The 21,715-nt window shown below is 32.4% G+C and overlaps 1 protein-coding gene and 1 long non-coding RNA gene across 3 annotated transcripts in view; one reads left to right on the forward strand and one right to left on the reverse strand.

The window, feature by feature from the left end:
* Positions 1 to 21,715, reverse strand: part of LOC139499901 (uncharacterized) — a 107,328-nt gene that overhangs the window by 72,208 nt on the left and 13,405 nt on the right. The window contains exon 5 of one of the 2 annotated variants that reach the window (XM_071288531.1): positions 19,508 to 20,657. The exons of the other annotated variant lie outside the window; for it this stretch is intronic. Within the exon in view, the coding sequence (XP_071144632.1) occupies positions 20,454 to 20,657 (204 nt within the window). The 3' untranslated portion in view covers positions 19,508 to 20,453. Of the gene's footprint in view, positions 1 to 19,507; positions 20,658 to 21,715 lie in introns of those variants that run through there. 2 annotated transcript variants of the gene reach the window in all.
* On the forward strand, positions 310 to 4,964 carry LOC139501079 (uncharacterized). Its single transcript, XR_011658450.1, has 3 exons — positions 310 to 414; positions 3,503 to 3,590; positions 4,465 to 4,964. It is a non-coding gene; the product is annotated as an uncharacterized lncRNA (long non-coding RNA).

The raw sequence follows: 21,715 nt of genomic DNA on the forward strand, positions 1-21,715 counted from the left end.
ATATATTTTTAGTAGCATTATTATTTTAAAATCTTAAGAGGTTGCTTGCAAATTTAACTCTAAAATGAGAAGTGTATGACGATCTATAACGAATATATGCATCCATCATGTGTGCAGATACGACGGCGACTATATAGGTTCTGCCATGAGTGCACCTTGTATGTCCTGCATGTGTGCACCAGGAGGTCCTCCTGAGCGGTGTTTAGACGTACCGGGAAAATCTTATCTGATTCAGGATCAATTCATCGGTTACACTCCCCTGTCACCAGTGATTCTTTTTTGCTGACATTCTGAAAAAGTATTGTGTAGTCCCTGTGGAAGTGTTGACTCTCAACTTGCACAGTCATGTGATTTTTTAACACTCCCCGGACTTCTGCAAAAAACAATTATTCAGTTCACTGATTTAGATGGAAGGTAAACGAACAGAAAGTCACAGGACATTCCGACAAAAAGTCACAGGACAAAAAGTCAAACACATGTCAAACTCAGGCATAAAGTAACAAAGTTGATAGGACAAAAAGTCACAAACAATTTGTTGACAATTGATTGAATATAAATGAAAAAAGATTTTGAAATATCTTCTTTTTATTACATATATTCATTTTTAATTTTAGGAAATTGTTCATAATATAAAAAAGAAGATATGGTATGATTGCCAATGAGACAACTGTCCACAAGAGACCAAAATGACACAGACATTAACAACCATAGGTCACCAAACAGCCTTCAACAATGAGCAAAGCCCGAGGTAAAGCCCATACCGCATAGTCAGCTGTAAAAGGCAATCATACTATATCTTTTTTTTTATATTTACATGTTAAAAAATGCGTGCAAATGTAATGGTAATGTGCGCAAACCTAATGCACTGATTTATTTGTTTTTAATAAATTTTAATTTAAAAGTTGCTACATCATGTTCATGTATAAAACTTCAAGAAAAATACAAAAAGAGTGTTTTCTTGTTCAAAGAAAAAAAATCTCAAAACTAAATTGTGACTTTTTGTCCTGTGACAGTGTGTGACTTTTTGACTGTGACTTTCTGTCCTGCATTCAGATTGAATAGGGGAGTTTGGTTGACCCCTCCTCCCTCTATCTGAGACTACTATCTCAGTGATGAGCTTTGTGTTTCATGTACAAATGTATTGTGCTTTAATTTATGTACAAAAAAATTGAAAAACAGATATGTTACACATAAACAAACGACAATCACTGAATTATCGGATCCTGACTTGGAACAGGCACAACCATAACAAATTGGCAGGGTATAAGGAACTTTGAAAATATTTAGTTTTTGTGGTTTGGTCTATTTTCCAGATACTGTAAGCAATAAGGCCCCTTTATTTAGTGAATGAAATAATTGTAAGATGCACTTAGCTGTCTGTCATATTTTATATGAACTTGACCTCATTTTCATGCATGGTTCATTGGTCAATGAAACACTGCATTGTTTTGTCAGTTTATCATATGTTTAAATTACAGGTAGATTATATATATATTTGGTAGATATGAAACAATTGTAAGGTGTGCATGTCTGAATGGCAGATTCATATATAAACCATGACCGCATTTTATTGTTCTTTGGTCAATGATAAGTTTTCTTGGTTTTGTCATTTTATCAGGCCACATTTAAAAGAATGTCTGTTTCCCCTCCCCCGGGTCTACCCTTTGTAAACAGACCAGGAAGGCAGGTTTTTTTTAGCTCACCTGACCTGAAAGGTCAAGTGAGCTTTTCTCATCACTTGGCGTTCGTCGTCTGTCGTCCTGCGTCCGTCGTCCGTAAACTTTTACAAAAATCTTCTCCTCTGAAACTACTTGGCCAAATTCTACCAAACTTGGCCACAATCATCCTTGGGGTATCTAGTTTAAAAAATGTCTGGCGTGACCTGTCAAACCAACCAAGATGGCCGCCATGGCTAAAAATAGAACATAGGGGTAAAATGCAGTTTTTGGCTTATAACTCAAAAACCAAAGCATTTAGAGCAAATCTGACATGGGGGTAAAATTGTTGATCAGGTCAAGATCTATCTGCCCTGAAATTTTCAGACGAATCGCCCAATCGGACAACCTGTTGATGGGTTGCTGCCTGTGAAATGGTTATTTTAAGGAAATTTTGCAGTTTTTGGTTATTATCTTGAATACTATTATAGATAGAGATAAACTGTAAAGCAATAATGTTCAGCAAAGTAAGACCTACAAATAAGTCAACATGACCAAAATTGTCAGTCGACCCCTTAAGGAGTTATTGCCCTTTATAGTAAATTTTTAACAACTTTTCATCATTTTTTGTAACTTTTTTTAAAAATCTTCTTCTCTGAAACTACTTTGCCAAATTTAACCAAACTTGGCCACAATTATCATTGTGGTTTGTAGTTTAAAAAATGTGTCCGCTGACCCAGCCTACCAAACAAAATGGCCGACATGGCTAAAATTAGAACATAGTGGTAAAATGCAGGTTTTGCTTTATATCTTTGAATCTAAGACATTTAGGGCAAATCTTTCAAGATTTAAATGTCCATCAGAATAAGATATATCCCCTCACAAATTTTCAGTTGAATTGGACAACCTGTTGTTGGGTTGCTGCCCTAAAATTGGTGATTTTAAGGTAATTTTGCAGTTTTTGGTTATTATCTTGAATACTATTATAGATAGAGATAAACTGTAGACAGCACTAATGTTCAGCAAAGTAAGATCTACAAATAAGTCAGCATGATCAAAATTGTTAGAGGACCCCTTAAGGAGTTATTGCCCTTTATAGTCAATATTGAACAACTTTTCGTCATTTTTGTAACTTGTATAAAAATCATTTCTAAAACTACTTGGCCAAATTTAACCAAACTTGGCCACAATCATAATACTAGGGTATCTATTTAAAAAAAAGTGTCTAATGACCCCGCCTACCAACGAAGATGGCCGACATCAGTAAACACATTAACAGGTGAGCGACACAGGCTCTTGAGAGCCTCTAGTTTTTTTTAACTGGATGTGATTGTCATAGCATGGTCACATGAATGGTTTGACTTGTCCAGTCCAGGCCACTTATCAGTTGTTTGTGCTCAATTTGAGTGTATTTATTTAGATTATCAATCCTTCTGCTTTCAAGCACTTTCCAAAAATGGAAACAAATTATTTTCAGGAAAAAAATAATTTCGATTTTTTTGTGGAAAATAATTTTTTGACCCGGGCGCTTATTTTTGACCCGTGTGGGGGGATGGGAAACAAACATATTTTTAATTTTGGCCTTAGATTTTTTAAGCATAGGTCTACTTGTTGTATGGAATGACTACAAGGTATCAAATAAAAAAAGATGTCTGCCTGCCAAGGTTAATTTTACTGTGACCTCATATTCATAGAATAATGATAATATTCATGATATTGAACAGCAAGAATGATGAGTAAGTTGATGTTATATACAAATAAGACAAAATTTTCAGTTGCCTACTAATTATGTAATACATGTAGTAGTTATTGTTGTCATTAAATGATGTTTACCCTTTTATGTGTAGGGCAAGAACATGAAAGATAAAGGGGAAACTATAAACAGAAGAAATTATCAACAAAATAAGTTTTACAGAGGTCAACAAAGCCTAAATGGTAAGTCCACTGTTATAAAAAAAAATTTCCTTGAATAATAATTAAATATTTATTAAAATAAGATGTGGTATGATTAAAGAGAAAACTATCCATCAGAGTTCAATTTAGTGGATGTAAGCATTGTCATTACTTATTAGAGGCCATTGATGACCTGTAAGTAATGAGAAAACCCATACCCTATGCATGTTATAGTAATCTATAAAAGTCAACACTAACCAAATTTGAAACAGAGCATCAATTCAAACGTCAAATATACCAGACTAATTTATAAAAACAAAAAATTATGAAAAATAAAAATGACGGGTATGAACCAACATCAACCACTGAACTATGTACAAGCTCCTGATATTAGACAGGTATAATATGGCTGGGTTGATATAAAAATAAGAAACACTTAGCAGTCTGATTTCCAATGAGACATTTCTCCAATAGAGATCAAATGACATTTAAGGAGGCTCTAGGGTATAACAATTTCAGAAAAATGTTTTAATATTTTTTTTTCATAACTCAATTTATTTATATCTTTATCATATGGTACACCAAATCATTCAAAACAATCAATTCGGTTTGGCCCCAGATGACTTTTAAAATGCATATATCATTGAAAAAGCTCCAAATTATCTCCCTTTGGTGCAAAAATGCCATTTTTTGGCATTAAAAATGTAATTTCTTATTTAACTCAACCGTGGCCTATATTTTTTATTATAATTTTAAATAAGCTGTACTTTAACTAAACTATTATAAAATTTAAGCGATTTCTGTAATTTAGTACTTGAATATTTAAATGAAAGTTTATCATATTAATCATAAACATGATAAAATAGCCATTTTATTGATCTCTTCACTGATAATTTTTGAGTTTGTGTATTTGTAGGTCAGAAATCTGGATTTTCATGGTCATCATTCACAGATCAATACTGAACGGAAAACTTAAAGCTGATATTTTTCTCCATAGTGCGACTTTTTTATTAATTTGAAATGGAACATGTTTTTTCCTACATTTATTTGAAAGAGGAAATTTCAACATGATGACTATAAACAAAAAGGAGTCATATCATCACGATCATTGATGCACAAGAACTTGATCATATAAATACAACAATGTAATTATCAATTGAAAGATGGAACGAATGAACAAGATATTAGAATGTTGTTGTCCAAATAAACTTGCTTTGTCTTCTCATTTGAATCTCTCGATTCAATAAAGATGTACAGAGGAAGATCTTTGAAGAACAGATTGAAAAAATGTTTTGTCTAAGAATTGCAGGAATATTCTAGTGAATGAAATTATTTATTGACTTCACTCTTATATAGTGGACTGAATAATTGTACATAGCAAGTTGTGAATAAAGAAAGCAAAAACTTTAACAAAAAGTGTTTATATTATAAATTTGCAAATATAAGCATACTATTATGTACACCACAAAGTTATATATTATAATTCAAATCGTTTGCCTATACAAGTATTGCAATGAACCTATAACAAAGAAAATCTTACCTCATGAAAAGAGTGAACTATTCAGTCAGAATATGAAATATTTTTTCAGTTCTATTTTTCATAATAGAATAAACAAGACAAAGATTTCAAAACAATATTTTTTCATTTATTTAGAAATTGACTGTAAAATATTATTATTATACATTCCAAAATAAGAATAATCTTTATTGTCATATAAACAAATAAAAAACATGTTTGTGACAAAATTTAAAAAAAATTATATATATGTATATATAAAAAATATAAAAAAAACTCGTATACATTTAAAACATTTTACTACCAAACAGCATTCATTGTAACATACACATAACTTTATATTTATATATATTTATAATTTTAATCCCATAGGATTTTATTTTGTCCCATGGGATATTAAAAATCCCATGGGATAATTATAGTCCCATGGGATTTTTTTTGTCCCATGGGACAACAAATATCCCATGGGACTACAATAATCCCATGGGACCAAAAAAAATCCCATGGGATTTAACCAAAATCCCATGGGATAATGGTAAATCCCATGGGATTTTGCCCTGTCCCATGGGATATTGAAAATCCCATGTTTTTATAATTCAAATTGCAAAATAAATATGAAAGTAACAGTATAAAACCAATGAAATTATTGAATCCCATGTAATTCCGCACATTTTGGTTATATACATGATATTGTAGCTCTTGTTTGAGGCGGCGGCGGATTTGCAAATGAGTGTTTTGCAAATTAAAAGTGTCCAGTGTTAAAACCTTGACATGTTTGTTTCTCGATTTAAGATTAAAAAAAATCAAATCACACCAAATATTGATGGAAAATTGTCAAATAATGAATTTTAATCGATGGTCCTACAAAAATGAATTTACGGGATCTACAATAATGAGCATACAGTTAACTTATTACGTTTTAGAAATAGATCTTTAATCTTTTTAGCGAAAGTGCATTTTTAAGATAAAGTAAGAAAATGCATTTTAACAAAAATTAACGTTTCAAACATTTCGGCGGAAGATTAGGATCAAATAATGTAGGAACTAATTGAAGAATTTCCCGGCAGTGGCGAAAATATGATAAAACAAATTGTGTGGCTCTTATTTATAGCTTGCTGTTCGGTTTGAGTAAAAGCTCCGTGTTGAAGGCCGTAATTTAACCTATGATTATTTACTTTTTACAAATTATAACTTAGATGTAGAGTTGTATCATTGGCACTCATATCATATCTTCTTATTTCTTTTCATTGCAAAAGACACCAATGAACTCAAATTCAATTTCAAAAATATTTTATAACAATAGCTACAAAATTATCTGAGCCCCTCCCCTCCACCCCCCCCCCCCCCCCCCCCCCCACCTCCCCCCCCCGCAATAATTGATTGAGGACGCAAAAATTCAGATTGTTATGGCATTATTGATTTTTTTTACTTATTCTAAATGACCAAAACGACTTGACCATTGAAAACAAACGGGATGTATTTATTTTGTTAAGGGGGGGGGGGGTATATATATATAAGTTTGATATTGACCAGTCATTTGGTCAAGTTAGCATACTTTCATGAAAGTAATCTCATCTTACCCTTTTATCCATTAATGGGTTATGTGTATATGCGGACTGCAGTCCGTAATTGAATGGTATATCTGTTTGATATATTCTCTCGATTAATTGTTACTATATATATAGATGTACATGTGTTGTGAAAAATAGAACCAGGGGCGGATCCAGGATTTTGGAAAGGCGGCTAAGTTTTTAAAGATCGGCAAGCGAAGCGAGAAACAACATATTGGGACCCTATTGGGGCTAAAAAAAACATAAAAATATGTGTAACATGCAATTTTTAAACGGTTTCTGTCGTGGGGCATGTTTATTTTGTAGTTGCTGTAAAGCGTAAGGGTTGAACATTTTCGATCATGTATTCTCCCTATTAATTGTCTTTCATAAAATGATAGCATGGATCCAAAGCTATGTACTTATAAATTTAATGTGGGACTTCTCAGTAAAACATAGATAAGTAGAATTTTCGCCGGTTTGTACGTGTTGTAAGTTAATTTTACAATTCAATTTATGAATGACGGTCGACAAATGGAGACAGAAAGTCCACACCCAGCAGGCAGGTTGCAGTCTGCATGGTCTTGGAAAAGTATTCAACATATCAGTTCGGCGAAACAGTCATTCCGGTCATACATGCAAACCCCGGCCACAAAATAAAATACGCCCGTATTTATACATCATGCATGTTCATTTAATGCTAAATAATTCTGTTAGAAATTTTTGTTTCTAATAGCATAAAAAGTGGACAAAACTATCGTTTTCAGTCAACTTTCGGACCGAACTTGTTTAAGGCAAAAATCAAAGTCATTTGTTTTCTCTCAAATATCTAAGACTGCCTCCTCAAATCGTACCTTAGACTTTAAATCTATCTAGAGCTTATACATACTTTGGCTCATTATTCGGCTATATTATTTTAAAATAGGCTGGGCGTTTTGAGTTCAACATGTTTTCGTAGGTAAATAATATTTTTATGGAACTTTTTTTTCTCAAGAGTGTGTAATAGTCTATTATTTAATAGAGTATTCCTTTCTGTTTGGTGGATAGTGAAATAGAAGTTAATATGTTCTTTCTCAATCCTTTTTCGCTTTAAAGGTGTTATGAGTGTCATCCCCAGCCTAAGCAATTTATGACTGTTATTTGAATTTTAAAATGACTGAGTGACGTTTGTTCGACGCACTGGTCAACTCCACCAAAAAAATAACTACTGGAGTACACGGGAAATGGCAAAATTCACGAAGTATAGTCTGATTTATCATTTTATAATATAAAAAAGTCCAAACAAAGGGAAGAGGGCGTACTCCCTCTACGCCCATCTCTGGATCAGCAACGGAGAATTTTATTAATTTGAGAAAAGTGGTTATTTGTTTATACCGGAGATAAGTATAAAAGTGGTTAAGAAAGATTTTGATTGGATAACATAAATAATTAAGCCTAAGCTGAATTCACAGGAAATACAGTCATTGTCTAAGGCCTCATTCACACGTACAAAAATGTACATTTAATTGAATTCGACTCGATTTAGCCCCTCCCCTAATATATCGCTAAAAAGGGGAATGCATAAATTAAAAATAGAATAACTCGACCTAAAACTACAAATGCAATTTAGCTGAAAATTTACTTGGCCTGTCAGGCACTTGTGTTAGAAAAAAATATCTCTATACGTTAGATTAAAGTATCAGTTATATTTTTTTTCTGAAAAAAAGGGGGGGGGGGGCTATGGATTTTGTTTCCGAACTACAAGTCGAAAGCAATTTTTATCTTTCAATTTTAGCATTACATATAGTGGCAGCTGAGGGTGAAAACATCCATAGCTCCCCCTCAGAAAATCATATGGTTGCTGTCTAATTTCAATTTTGCATAATTTTTTTAATGTTCTTTTTTGGAGATTTTCTTTTGTCACTATGTTTTACTTGATTTTGGTACATTGTTATTTTGAAATCTGAAATTAATATATAGATGGTCATTGGTAGCAGAGACTGATTAAGTGGGATGACAGAGGGGCCATAGTCCCCACTGTTTATATATATATTAACATTAAGAAAAAACATAAAATTTTATTAATTTAAGAAAGTGGTTATTTCACGGCCGACACTCGGCTAACCGAGAGATTGGTCGGTTAATCTATATTGAGTATGCGGCTATATCGGCAGTGGGTCTGTTAATCGGGTTGGCTAAAGTCTGTTAATCAGGTGTTATCGAGAAAATCATTGAAAACTCAGAATGTTTCATTGTATAACCTTTTAAATATATGTTTATCATAAAAAATATTTGTGTCTGACAAAACTATTCAATGTACTGAATCCAGTGGTGTTATTATTTTTCTAGCTTCTATTTACGATCTATAAAATGAAAAGGCAAATTACTCATCAGTAAATTTATACACATTTTACACACACAAAATGACACTTGGGTTGAATTTACTTGCATGCACTATTTTGAACATCGAAAAAAGACGGGCATTATGAGTGTTAACCAAATTGATATCATTTTGTGAAAAATCTACACGAAAATCTGTATTTTGGTGACATAAATCAATCTTTATTAAAAACCTGGTCTGTTAATGGGTCGGATGTATAAAACCCGGTCTGTTAATTAGTCTGTTAAGAGTTATGAATGACAATAAAAGTATAATTTTATTACTTTATGGTGTGTTCATTTGGTAGGCTCAAGACGAGCGGCTAAATATACGGAAACAACACTTGAGCAATGGAACATAAAATATTATACGGAAACAAAACATGAGCAATGGAATATAAAATATACGGAACAAAACACATGAACAATAACAATGTAGGCAATGGATATTGAAAATTGATAAAAATGGTTTCAAAAAGTTTTAAATTAAAGTAAAATTGATTTTATCCGAGAATGGTCGCATATATCATGTGGATTCTGTTTAATTGTCATGAATGACACCAATTTGTCATCTACATTGGTAACCAGTATATAAATCAGAGATTAACGTCGTAATGTAACTAAACATCAGTATATTGGGATGCCTAAATATAAAGAATAGAGAAAGAATAATGGGTAAGATAAATAAAATGTAGAGAAAAGTAACATAACCATTTAAAGAATACAGAAATAAACAACATCCCCCCCCCCACCACCACCAATCCGTACCCTCATGGTATACACGAGAATCTGGATGGAGATACAGAATACAGAATAAAAGATAAGTAGAGAGTGATGCATTGCTAAAAAAGAGAAGAAAACAAATTGTTTAAGAATAAAGACATGAAACCCCCCTGGGTGTTGAAACAGTAACGGATTGCGATGTACTCATATATGTGGATACCTGCAGTTCTTCTCTGCACATATGTAGAAAAGGAACTAAACGGAATAAAATGAATTAAATTTAAATACAACCAAATGTAGCTGCATTCGCTCCTTTCTATTTACTTCTTTAGAATGATTTGTAAACAACAGATGATTAAGTAATACAAGAAAAAAAACAACAATTGGATGATGCTGAGGAATTAGGATTAAGGTGGTACCGAAAACTTTCACTAAAATCAATGTGGTTCGTTTAATTTGGATAAAATCTTGACAAAGTATTTAATTTGAACCTTTAACAGAAATATAAAAATTTCAAAAAATTTGAACCAACCGTTTTGTCAGAAAAATTAACTGGTTATATAGCAGTTTGACGAACACCAATTTTGATCTTCGAGAAGCTTATTATTCCCTTTACTTGTAACACAACGTAATTAAAACGTATCACTGACTTTACAGAGTTATCTCCCTGTAGTGTTGGGTACCACCTAAACGTCCAGTGACAAATGTCATGTGCATATGAAAACGACAACACGTTATATATGTACCCTGCGTAGTATTAGAAAGACACGTTCAATCGGATTTGAGAACATGCTACAGACACAAAAATTAAGGCTGATTGAAATCGTTAATAATAAATTCATGCATATTCCAGCGACCAACCCAGATCACGCTATATTGAAGTGACACACTCTTGAGTAAAATGCAAAGAAAGTCAAAATAAAAATGCTTTTACTGGAAGGATAGTGTTGCATTGTATTATTATTTTTTGTCGAGCCTTCGACTTTAGTCGAAAAAGCGAGACTAAGCGATCCTACATTCAGTCGTCGTCGGTGTGGCGGCGTCCACAAATATTCACTCTGTGGTTAAAGTTTTTGAAATTTTAATACTTTTCTTGAACTATACTGGATTTCTAACAACCTTGGACAGAAGCTTGTTCATGATCATATTAAGATAGTATCCAGAAGTAAATTTTGTAAAAATAAAATTCCATTTTTTCCGTATTTTACTTATAAATAATGGACTTAGTTTGTTCTGCGGGGAAACATTACATTCACTCTGTGGTTAAAGTTTTTAAAGTTTTAATAACTTTTCTTAAACTATCCTTAGTTTGTACCAAACATGGACAGAAGTTTGTTTATGATCATAAGATAGTATCGAGAAGTAAATTTTGTAATTAAATAGATCCATTTTTTTCCGTATTTTACTTTTGAATGGACTTAGTTTTTCTACGGGGAAACATTACATTCACTCTGTGGTTAAAGTTTTTAAAAATTTAATAACTTTCTTAAACTATCCTGGGTTTGTACCAAACTTGGACAGAAGCTTATTTATGATCATAAGATAGTATCCAGAAGTAAATATTGTAAAAAGATAACTCCATTTATTCTGTATTCTACTTTTAAATGGACTTAGATTTTCTTCCAGTTAACATTACATACAGTCTGCAGTTAAAGTTTTCAAAACATTTATTAGATTCATTCACTATCCTAAATTTTTACTAAACTTGGACAGAAGCTTCTTACAATCATAAGATAGTATCAAGAGGAATATTTTTATTGATTTTTTTCCTCATTTTTGTTGAGCCTGCGATTTACAGCAAAAGTAGGCGAGACACTGGGTTCCGCGGAACCCTTACAATATTTTTTTTTTTCTCAAGAACATCTCATTTTTAACATTTTCAATGGGAAAATATAAAGGTAGCACAACTATTTTCGTGGCTAAATAACTCTTAACTGACACAATTTCAATTGTCCAACCCATTAACAGACTTTATTCACACAATTTTCACTAAAACGTGGTATTACTCACGTTATATTACAATTATGAAATATTTACTAATGTCAATTTATATTTAAGAACCAAAGTAGTATTTTGTGTCTTTTAAATGATATCTAAAATTGTTTGTTTCGCCTTTTATTAAAAAATTGCTATGCGTGTAATCATAAATACTACATACTTGCGCGACGCCTTTTACTTTTACTGAAAACTGCGCAGACTATGAAATATTTTTAAAGGTGGAAAATGTTCTTTGATAGATATCATTTTGTCAGACACTTTTCTTTTTTTGATTTAATTCTTATAATATGCCAAAAATCTGTATATTTGATCGAGTTTAACATTAAATTGTTCGTTTTACTCTTAACAGACGTATAGCCAACCCGATTAACAGACCCACTGCCGATATAGCCGCATACTCAATATAGATTAACCGACCAATCTCTCGGTTAGCCGAGTGTCGGCCGTGTATTTATTGATACCAGAGAAAAGTATAAAAGTAGTTAAGAAAGCGAGATTTCGATTGGATAAAACAATTAATTAAGCATAAGCTGAATTCATTTTAGCATAAGCTTAAATCATTTTAGCATAAGCTTCAATCATTTTAGCATAAGCTTCAATCATTTTAGCATAAGCTTAAATCATTTTAGCATAAGCTAAATTCATTTAAGCATAAGCTAAAATCATTTTAGCATAAGCTAAATTCATTAAGTATATGCTAAAATAAACTTCGATTTTAATATTTATGACCTTGATTCCGCGCCAACATTTATGTATAAGCTAAACAATTCAGCATATGCTAAATTGATTTTAGCTTATGCAAAAATGAATTCAGCTTATGCTAAAATGAATTTAGCTTAAGCTAAATTATAATATAGCATATGCTAAAATGATTTAAGCTTATGCTAAATTCGATGTTTATGACCCTTATTCCGCGTCATAGTAAACAAAGTATAGTATAAAATAAAAAGAGGACTCTGCCAAATTTCTTGTTTGTTAAACTGTATATCGCTTTTTGTCCTTGCCACTTTCTAAAGTCTACCCCTCTCCCTTTCCAGTTTACTCCTACGCCACGGGTTCCAAATTAAGTTTTATATTCTAAATTTGTCTCAACTATCAAACTAAAGTCATGGTGACATTTAAGTCGAAGGAATTCAATATGATCAAAAGGTATTCAAATTGATTGTTAGACTCCAATCTTAATGCGTCGGATATCATTATAAAGATGGTTTTGTATAGACTATTTTGACCCTGAAAGTAAATGATTATCTGAGGTGATTATTTTTACACGGTCCTTTATTGAAATGACTGATCTATTTTATTGTTGTACATAGTGATAACAAGCTGTTCAACCAAATGTAAACATAATCAATGGATTGTCAAATAAAGAAAAACGTAATCTAGCTTTAAGTACCTTTTTCCTTGCAAATATCAAATTTATCATATTTTCTCAATTACAGTTTGAATTGATTTTTATATGCGTATCTCACTTATCAATTAATAAATGGATATTTTATTTATTGTTAAACTCCGAGGAAATCTACTTTAAACTCTTACTTTTATTTTCGTGTTTCTTTTCTTTTTTTGCGAGAAAAAGTGGGAAGGATTTAGGAGTTGTGTGGTTTTTTTTATTAGTTGGCAAGGACTCATAAGAACCATAAAACAAATGATGTACTACATGTGCAAAAACAACAAATAAGTCTAAAGTAATCTAACGTGTGAATGCAGTGGAATACGACTTTGTAAGTATGATGGATTGATCTTGAAAACAAAACGGAAATAGATAGAATAGAACTCTATTGCAAAAACAAATACATCATTCTCTTTTTTTCGTGTATATTGTAAGAGAATAAAAACATTTTGCGATTCTTTTTCAAAGTTAAATGAATTAAAAGCTTAGCATACGATATTTACTGTGTTTTGATGCTGGCCTTCGCCTAAAGGCGGAATATAAATGATATGTTGTACAAACTTGTGACACAAACATCCACATGCAAACTTAAAAGCAAAACAGCTACAATTTTATTAGGTTTTTTTTAAACCAGTCAGTTAGTCATGTTTTCATATTCATTGTTGAAGTCTTTTTACATTACAAAAGACTAGATAAAGGTAAATTAAACTATAGAAAAAAAACTATTACTAAAACATGGACACTGAGAGGGATTTAATTATTCAAGTCATACTAATGCCCAAATATTTTTAATTAATGAAAATAGCAATATTATGGGATAAAATTGGTGAACAAGTACAATTATGTATTTTGTTGCAGAAAATGCTCAGGTAAGAAGTAAAATCATAAAAATACTGAGTTCCGAGGTAAATTAAAAATGGAACGTCCATATAATCAAATGACAAAAACAAAAGCCCAAACACATTAAACGAATGGACAACTGTCATATTCCTGACTTGGTAAAGATATTTTCATATGTAGAAAATGGTAGATTGACTCATCTGGTTTTATAGCTAGCTAAACCTCTCACTTGTATGACAATCACATCAAATGCCATACTACCTAACGTAAAATTGCGCGTTTGGCGTCACACAGGGTCACACAGGTTCAAAAAATCGATTTTGTCGTTCAATGTAAAATTACAGTCACATCAAATGGATATCACAAAAACAAAAGTAATAAAAGTATTAAGGCATACATCAAATTTAACAACCTCATTCTTCTTAATCCATCCATAAAAGATTGAAAGATTTTAAGTACTGGGAGCGAATCATTACCCTGACAAACAACTGGTTAGGTTAACATTAACCTAACATTGAATAGCGCGTTTGACATCACACAGATAGAAATAAAATCAATTGTCATTGAACCATCAATGATCTAATTTTCCTGGCCTGACCTGGAAATGGTCGACAAAATGAGATGTACATACAGTAATGTGACTAAAATTGAGAATGGAAATGGGGAGTGTGTCAAAGAGACAACAACCCGACCATAGAAAAAATAACAACAGAAGGTCACCAACAGGTCTTCAATGTAGCGAGATATTCCCGCACCCGGAGGCGTCCTTCAACTGGCCCCTAAACAAATATATACTAGTTGAAATTGCTAATTAATTCAAAGTCATTGGACCATGACCTAGAGGTAGAGCCTTTACATAGTCATCTAGACTGAAAGTTATGCAACTTGAATGATATATACTAAGTACGCGATGATGGTCTTAAAGTATAGATTATGGGTACTGACATTGTCTTAAAAACGTGTTATAGACAGAAGTATTCTTTTAAATGTGATTTTAAATATTACTTTACCTGTTTAGTCTGGTTTTCTTCTGCGGTGTCCATTTGACGTGGCTCTGTACTTATACATACCATTATTGTGTTTTTGTTTTATGAACATTTTTGTATTCTTGTCTTCCATTATTGCTAATATGCTTTTTCTGTGTGCCTTTGGTTACATATGATGTGGATCTGTACTTATATATCCAGTCCATGTGTTGTATTTCTGTGATCATTTCTCTATTACTTGTTCGTTTTTGCTGGTGTGCTTTGTTTGTCTTTTTTAGTTTCTTTCTTGCATGTGTCGTTGATCTGTACCTATTCATCCTTTCATTGTGTTATGGTTATTGTTTGTTTTTGTAGTGATCAAGATAATAACGCAACATTGACCTGCTGTAATCCTATTTTTGACATAAAATTGAGAATGTTGGTTTTGTTTACAATTGTCATTGTCAATATAATGGAATCTGATGCGACAGTCATACAGGTGAGACATTTATCTAGCTATAAAACCAGGTTTAATCAACCAGTTTCTACATAGTAAAATACCTGTACCAAGTCAGTGAATACCTATCAAACTTAACATTGAAAATTGATATTTAAGACAAAGACACTGGTCCATGTTGTATAAGTCAGGGCCCAAAAATAATTGTCAAAATGATATGTACTCATAGTAATGTGACTTCATACAAAAAATCATTCATCTATCACAAGCGGACCTATCAAACTTATTTAAGCAGAACACCTAACATTGAAAGTAGAAAATGTATCCAAAGTCACTAGACCATGTCCTTTAATGCAGGGCCTCAAAATAGTCGTCAAACTAATATGGACTGACAGCAATGCAACTTTATATTAAATATCAATGATCTATTACAATTAGTTCCTATCAAACTAATTTAAGCAAACAAAAACAGTTGTTCATGCCGTAGGCATCATCGTCATAGATGTAGCCATCAAGGAAATCACAGTTGAAAAAGCAATTCCTATGTCTTCAAATTCCTTATCTCGACTTTCGTCAAAGGCAGGAAGGAATATGTGAACATTATCAAAACAGTCTTAGACAGATAATGGTCAAACTAGAGTGTGCATGATGAAATGTTTTGTCTATTTTACTTATAAAAGTAACTGTTTTTGTTGAAAGCTTGTTTTATAAAGGTTTTACTACAAGTATCGCATACATAAACTTAGCATTATTAATGATCCATCTGAACTGGTTCAAGGTAAGATGACCCCTTCCATGTCTTTGTATGTAAATCGTATTACTACGAATGTCTTGTAAAAGAATTGGGTATAAAGGAGCACTCAGGTAATCCCACATACAAAGACATATCATTTGACAAGGATGAGATTTTAGCAAATCATAAGTCCTTCATGACTTCCATAAACATTACATTGAACACCAAATCGGAGGACTTACCTTGTTTGTATTGGATACCAAAGCTTCATAAAATTCCGTACAAACAACGGTATATTGCTGGCTCATCTTCATGTTCCACTAAAGAATTGTCCATTAGATTGACTAAAATTTTATCCGCAGTGAAAGAGGGTCTTCAGAAATACTGTGAAACTGTTTACTCGCGTAGTGGTATTAACCATATGTGGATTCTTAAAAATTCTAAAGAACTTCTAGACAATTTTAAATCTCGGTCTATTTCTGAAATTAGTTCTATCAAAACTTTTGATTTTTCAACCCTGTATACCACCATTCCCCATGTGAAATTGAAAAATCGCCTAAAAGAAATAATCCACAATGCCTTTCAACATAAAAATGGTAGCATACGCTATAAATTTATCACTTTGGGATTTCATAAGGCATATTTCGTTAATAGTGACAAACAAAAAGGTAAAACCTGCTACACAAAAGAACAAGTGGTCAGTATGCTGGAGTTTCTTATCGACAACATATTTGTTGAGTTTGGAGGTAGACTTTTTCAACAAACTGTCGGCATTCCTATGGGAACGAACTGCGCGCCTCTCCTTGCTGACCTCTTCTTGTTTTCATATGAATCGGAGTTCCTTCAGACACTTGTCAAAAAAGAGAAGATCAAAGAAGCCAGGTTATTTAATTTCACTTTCAGATATATTGATGATGTTCTTTCCATTAACAATCCTAACTTTTCTGATTGGGTTCCATTAATATATCCACCAGAACTAGAAATTAAAGAGACAACAGACACGGCTTCATCCGCCTCATTTTTAGACTTATACCTCGAATTTGACATACACAGTCATCTTAGTACCAGAATCTATGACAAACGAGACGATTGTGATTTTGAAATTATCAATTTCCCCCACCTTAGTAGCAACATACCAACTTCACCTGCATATGGAATATACATTTCCCAACTTATTCGGTATTCAAGAGCTTGCAGCTCCTACTCAGACTTTGTAAAACGTCACCAGTGTCTGAGCAGAAAGTTGATGAACCAGGGGTATGTCAAAGAACGTCTCGTCCTTTTTCTAAAAAAGTTCATCGGAAGGTACCCAGAACTTGTTGATAAATATTCCGTATCAACTTCACAAATAATACACGATGGTCTTGAAGTATAGATTTTGCGTACTGACGTTGTTTATCATCTTAATTACGTGTTATATTATTCCCCCCTTTTTTTTTTCTTTTTTTTTTTTTTGTCTTTATTAATATTACTTTTACTGTTGTCTGTTTTTTTGAGATATCCTTTTGACGTAACTCTGTGCTTATGCATCCCATCATACTTTGAACGACAAAATTATTTTATGATGTGACTCTGTACCTATGTATCTTGTCATACTTTGAATGACAAAATTATTTTATGATGTGAATCTGTACCTATGTATCTTGTCATACTTTGAATGACAAAATTATTTTATTCATTAATATTACTTTTACTGTTAACCAACTTTTTTGTGATATACATTTTACGTGACTCTGTACTTATGTATCACGTCATACTTTGAACCACACTATTATTTTATATTTATTATTATTACTTTAACTGCTAAGTCAGTGTTTGTTATATCTATTTTGCGTGACTGTATTTATGCATCCCGTCATACTTTGAACGACAAAATTATTTCATGTCTACCTGTGCGAATTTCAAACGCGCAATTTTACACCAGTACCCATACCCTCCTTCCTTGATGGGTGCATTTTACATAGACAAATATAATCGTATAATATAATCAAAATGAGGATGTTAATTTGATGTATGCCTTTTTGTGCTTCTTCGTTACATTTGTTGTTTTTATAGTGATTAAGATGATAACACAATGTTGACTGCTGTACCCCTATTTTTGACATTTTTACCTATTATGTCTGTTTGTTTTGTTCACGCATCGGTGACTTTATAATGGAATTTGATGCGACTGTCATACAAGTGAGAGGTTTAGCTAGCTATAAAACCAGGTTCAATCCACCATTTTCTACATTTGAAAATGCCTGTACCAAGTCAGGAATATGACAGTTCTTGTCCATTCGTTTTTGATGCGTTTTGTTATTTGATTTTGCCATGTGATTATGGACTTTCCGAATTGATTTTCCTCTGAGTTCAGTATTTTTGTGATTTTACTTTTTTCCAGATAGACATGTACACAGTACACTCATTCCATACACCAAATAAAGTTCCCTATAGCTTGAAGTATCTGAGAATTGGACCTTATTACAACAAGAGTCAACACACTGAAATGTCTCGCCTTCTTTACTAATCATGATATTATGTTGATAGATAAAGGAAGATGTGGTGTGAGTGCCAACGAGACAACTCTCCATCCATAGTCCTAAATATAAAGTTTAACTTCAACTATCACTTCTTTTTTCCAGGAATAGAAGGTCAAGTTCATATAAATTAAACAAGAAATACATGTTCACCTTACAATCATTCATTACAATAAAGATAGTTGACCCCTTGGAATGCTTATAGATTCTAAGAAACAAAGTTAACCAAAAAAACTAAACATTGACCAATGAACCATGAAAATGAGGCCATGCCAGCCAGACATACACAGCTTACAATTCTTTCATACATCAAATATAGTTGACCTATTGCTTTTAGTTTAAGAAAAACAGACCAAAACACAAAATTTAACACTGAACAATGAACCGTGAAAATGAGGTAAATGTCAAATAAAACTTTCAAGACTGACATGTACATTGTGTACATCATAAAATATTTCTATACTTCAAATAGTAGTATTTAGGAAACAGAAATAACCATGAAACTTAAATATTGACCAATCAATATTGAAAATGAGGTTTAGGTCAAATGAACCCTGCCAGATAGATATGTACACTCTACAATAATTCTACATCAAGTATATACATATTGCCTATTGTATGTTAGTAATAGACTTGACCTTGATCACTGCTTCATGGATTGGGCTGAGATAAGGTTAAACTTATCTGACATGTAGATAAAAGGATTATATCAATCAAATATTATTCATAATATAAAAAAGAAGATGCGGTATGATTGCCAATGAGACAACTATCCACAAAAGACCAAAATGACACAAACATTAACAACTATAGGTCACCGCACGGCCTTCAACAATGAGCAAAGCCCATACCGCATAGTCAGCTACAAAAGGTCCTGATAAGACAATGTAAAACAATTCAAACGAGAAAACTAACGACCTTGTTTATGTAAAAAAATTAACGAAAAACAAATATGTAACACATAAACAAACCACAACCACTGAATTACAGGCTCCTGACTTGGGACCGGCACATACATAAATAATGTAGCGGGGTTAAACATGTTAGCGGGATCTCTACCATCCCCCTAACCTGGGACAGTGGTATTTCAGTATAACATAAGAACAAATTATAAAAATCAGTTGAAAAAGGCTCAACTCATCAGATGGACAAAAATAATAACACATTTCACATCACAAAAACCCCTATTTTTTCCAAGCATGTGCTGAACCATGAAAATTATTAATAAGTAAATGACAATGGATATACATTATATAACTGATGGAAACTTTGTATCATAAAGCATCTGTATTCAATGTTTTAAGCATCTACTGACATATAAAGCTTTAAAAATGTTTGTGCAACTGTAGTACTGTGGATAAGTAATTCCAATATCTGGGAGACAAAAAAAAAACAATAACTAAATTGTCTTTATGCATCTTAAATAAACATGTTATTGTATTTCACTTATATATGTCGATGCTCTTAAATTTTTATATGTTCTACAAATAATAAAAACTTTTCTCGAGGACAAAAAATGATATTAAGAACTTAGGCTTTTAAAGTGTTACTTCTGTAAAAGTTAACAACATTTGATCTCCTTTTTAATCAGAGTTCATTAAAAGTTCATTCAAGCTGATGTCCTTGAGTTCCTTACCATACCTACATAACTGTTACAGCTAAGAGGAGACTCAAGACTTTAACACATCAAAAATCTGAGGCAAGTTACAGACAGTCACGTAATCCATGTCATCCCTTCAAGATTTTTACATGTTTGTATCTCAGGCAGAGTACAGACAGTCTTGTTATCAATGTAATCCCTTCCTGAATTTTACATGTCCCAAATCTCAGTCAATGTATAGACAACCATGTGACTATCATGTGATTTGATGTTGATAACATGCTAACCGTAGTAATGGCTCATACATTTCAGTTCTGTCTGCTGCTTTCAATATGTTATACGGTCTAGTGTAGGATATAGAAGATGGTTCAATATCAACAACTTTGTTAAGGTCTTCTCCCTCCAATTGTTTTATAGCATGTATGTGACTTTTGTTCATTTCAAGGGCAGTAAAAATAACCTACAAAATAATCATAGTCATATATAAGCATCACTCTAGTAGGTACAAATGAACTTAACTCTTCAATTTTCATATACTAATAAAGCCTTATTCGCTATAGGTAAGCCTCCTTGTATATTTTGAGTCTGGTAAAGAATTTGCGTTGTGTGATAACTTTAAAATATTTGAATTATTGCCACCAGAAATTATCATAAGATTTGACAATACTAATTTTATAGATATAGGAAGAGGTGGTGTGAGTGCCAATGAGACAACTCTCCATCCAAAAAACAATTTAAACTAGAGGCTCTCAAGAGCCTGTGTCACTCACCTTGGTGTATGTGCATATTAAACAATGGACACAGATAAATTCATTACAAAATTGTGTTTTGATGATGGTGATGTGTTTATAGATTTTACTTTACTGAACATTCTTGTTGCTACAATTATCTCTATCTGTAATGAACTTGGCGCAGTAATTAGAGTGGAAAATATTTTCTAAAAATCTACAAAAATTTATGAAAAATGTAAAAAATTGACTATAAAGGGCAATAACTCCTAAAGGGGTCAACTGACCATATCGGTCGTGTTGACTTATTTGTAAATCTACCTTTGCTGAACATTATTGCTGTTCACTGTTTATCTCTATCTATAATATTATTCAAGATAATAACCAAAAACAGCAAAATTTCCTTAAAATTACCAATTCAGGGGCAGCAACCCTACAACGGGTTGTTAGATTCATCTGAAATTTTCAAGGCAGATAGATCTTGACCTGATAAACAATTTAACTGCATATCAGATTTGCTCTTAATGCTTTGGTTTTTGAGTTATAAGCCAAAAACTGCATTTTACCCTATTATCTATTTTTAGCCATGGCGGCCATCTTGGTTGGTTGACCGGGTCACCAGACACAGTTTTTAAACTAGATACCCCAATAATGATTGTGGCCAAGTTTGGTTTAATTTGGCCCAGTAGTTTCAGATAAGAAGATTGTTGTAAAAGATTACTCAGATTTATGAAAAATGGTTAAAAATTGACTATAAAGGGCAATAACTCCTAAAGGGGTCAACTGACCA

This window comes from Mytilus edulis, chromosome 13, assembly GCF_963676685.1.
Source record: "Mytilus edulis chromosome 13, xbMytEdul2.2, whole genome shotgun sequence".
NCBI lineage: Eukaryota > Metazoa > Mollusca > Bivalvia > Mytilida > Mytilidae > Mytilus > Mytilus edulis.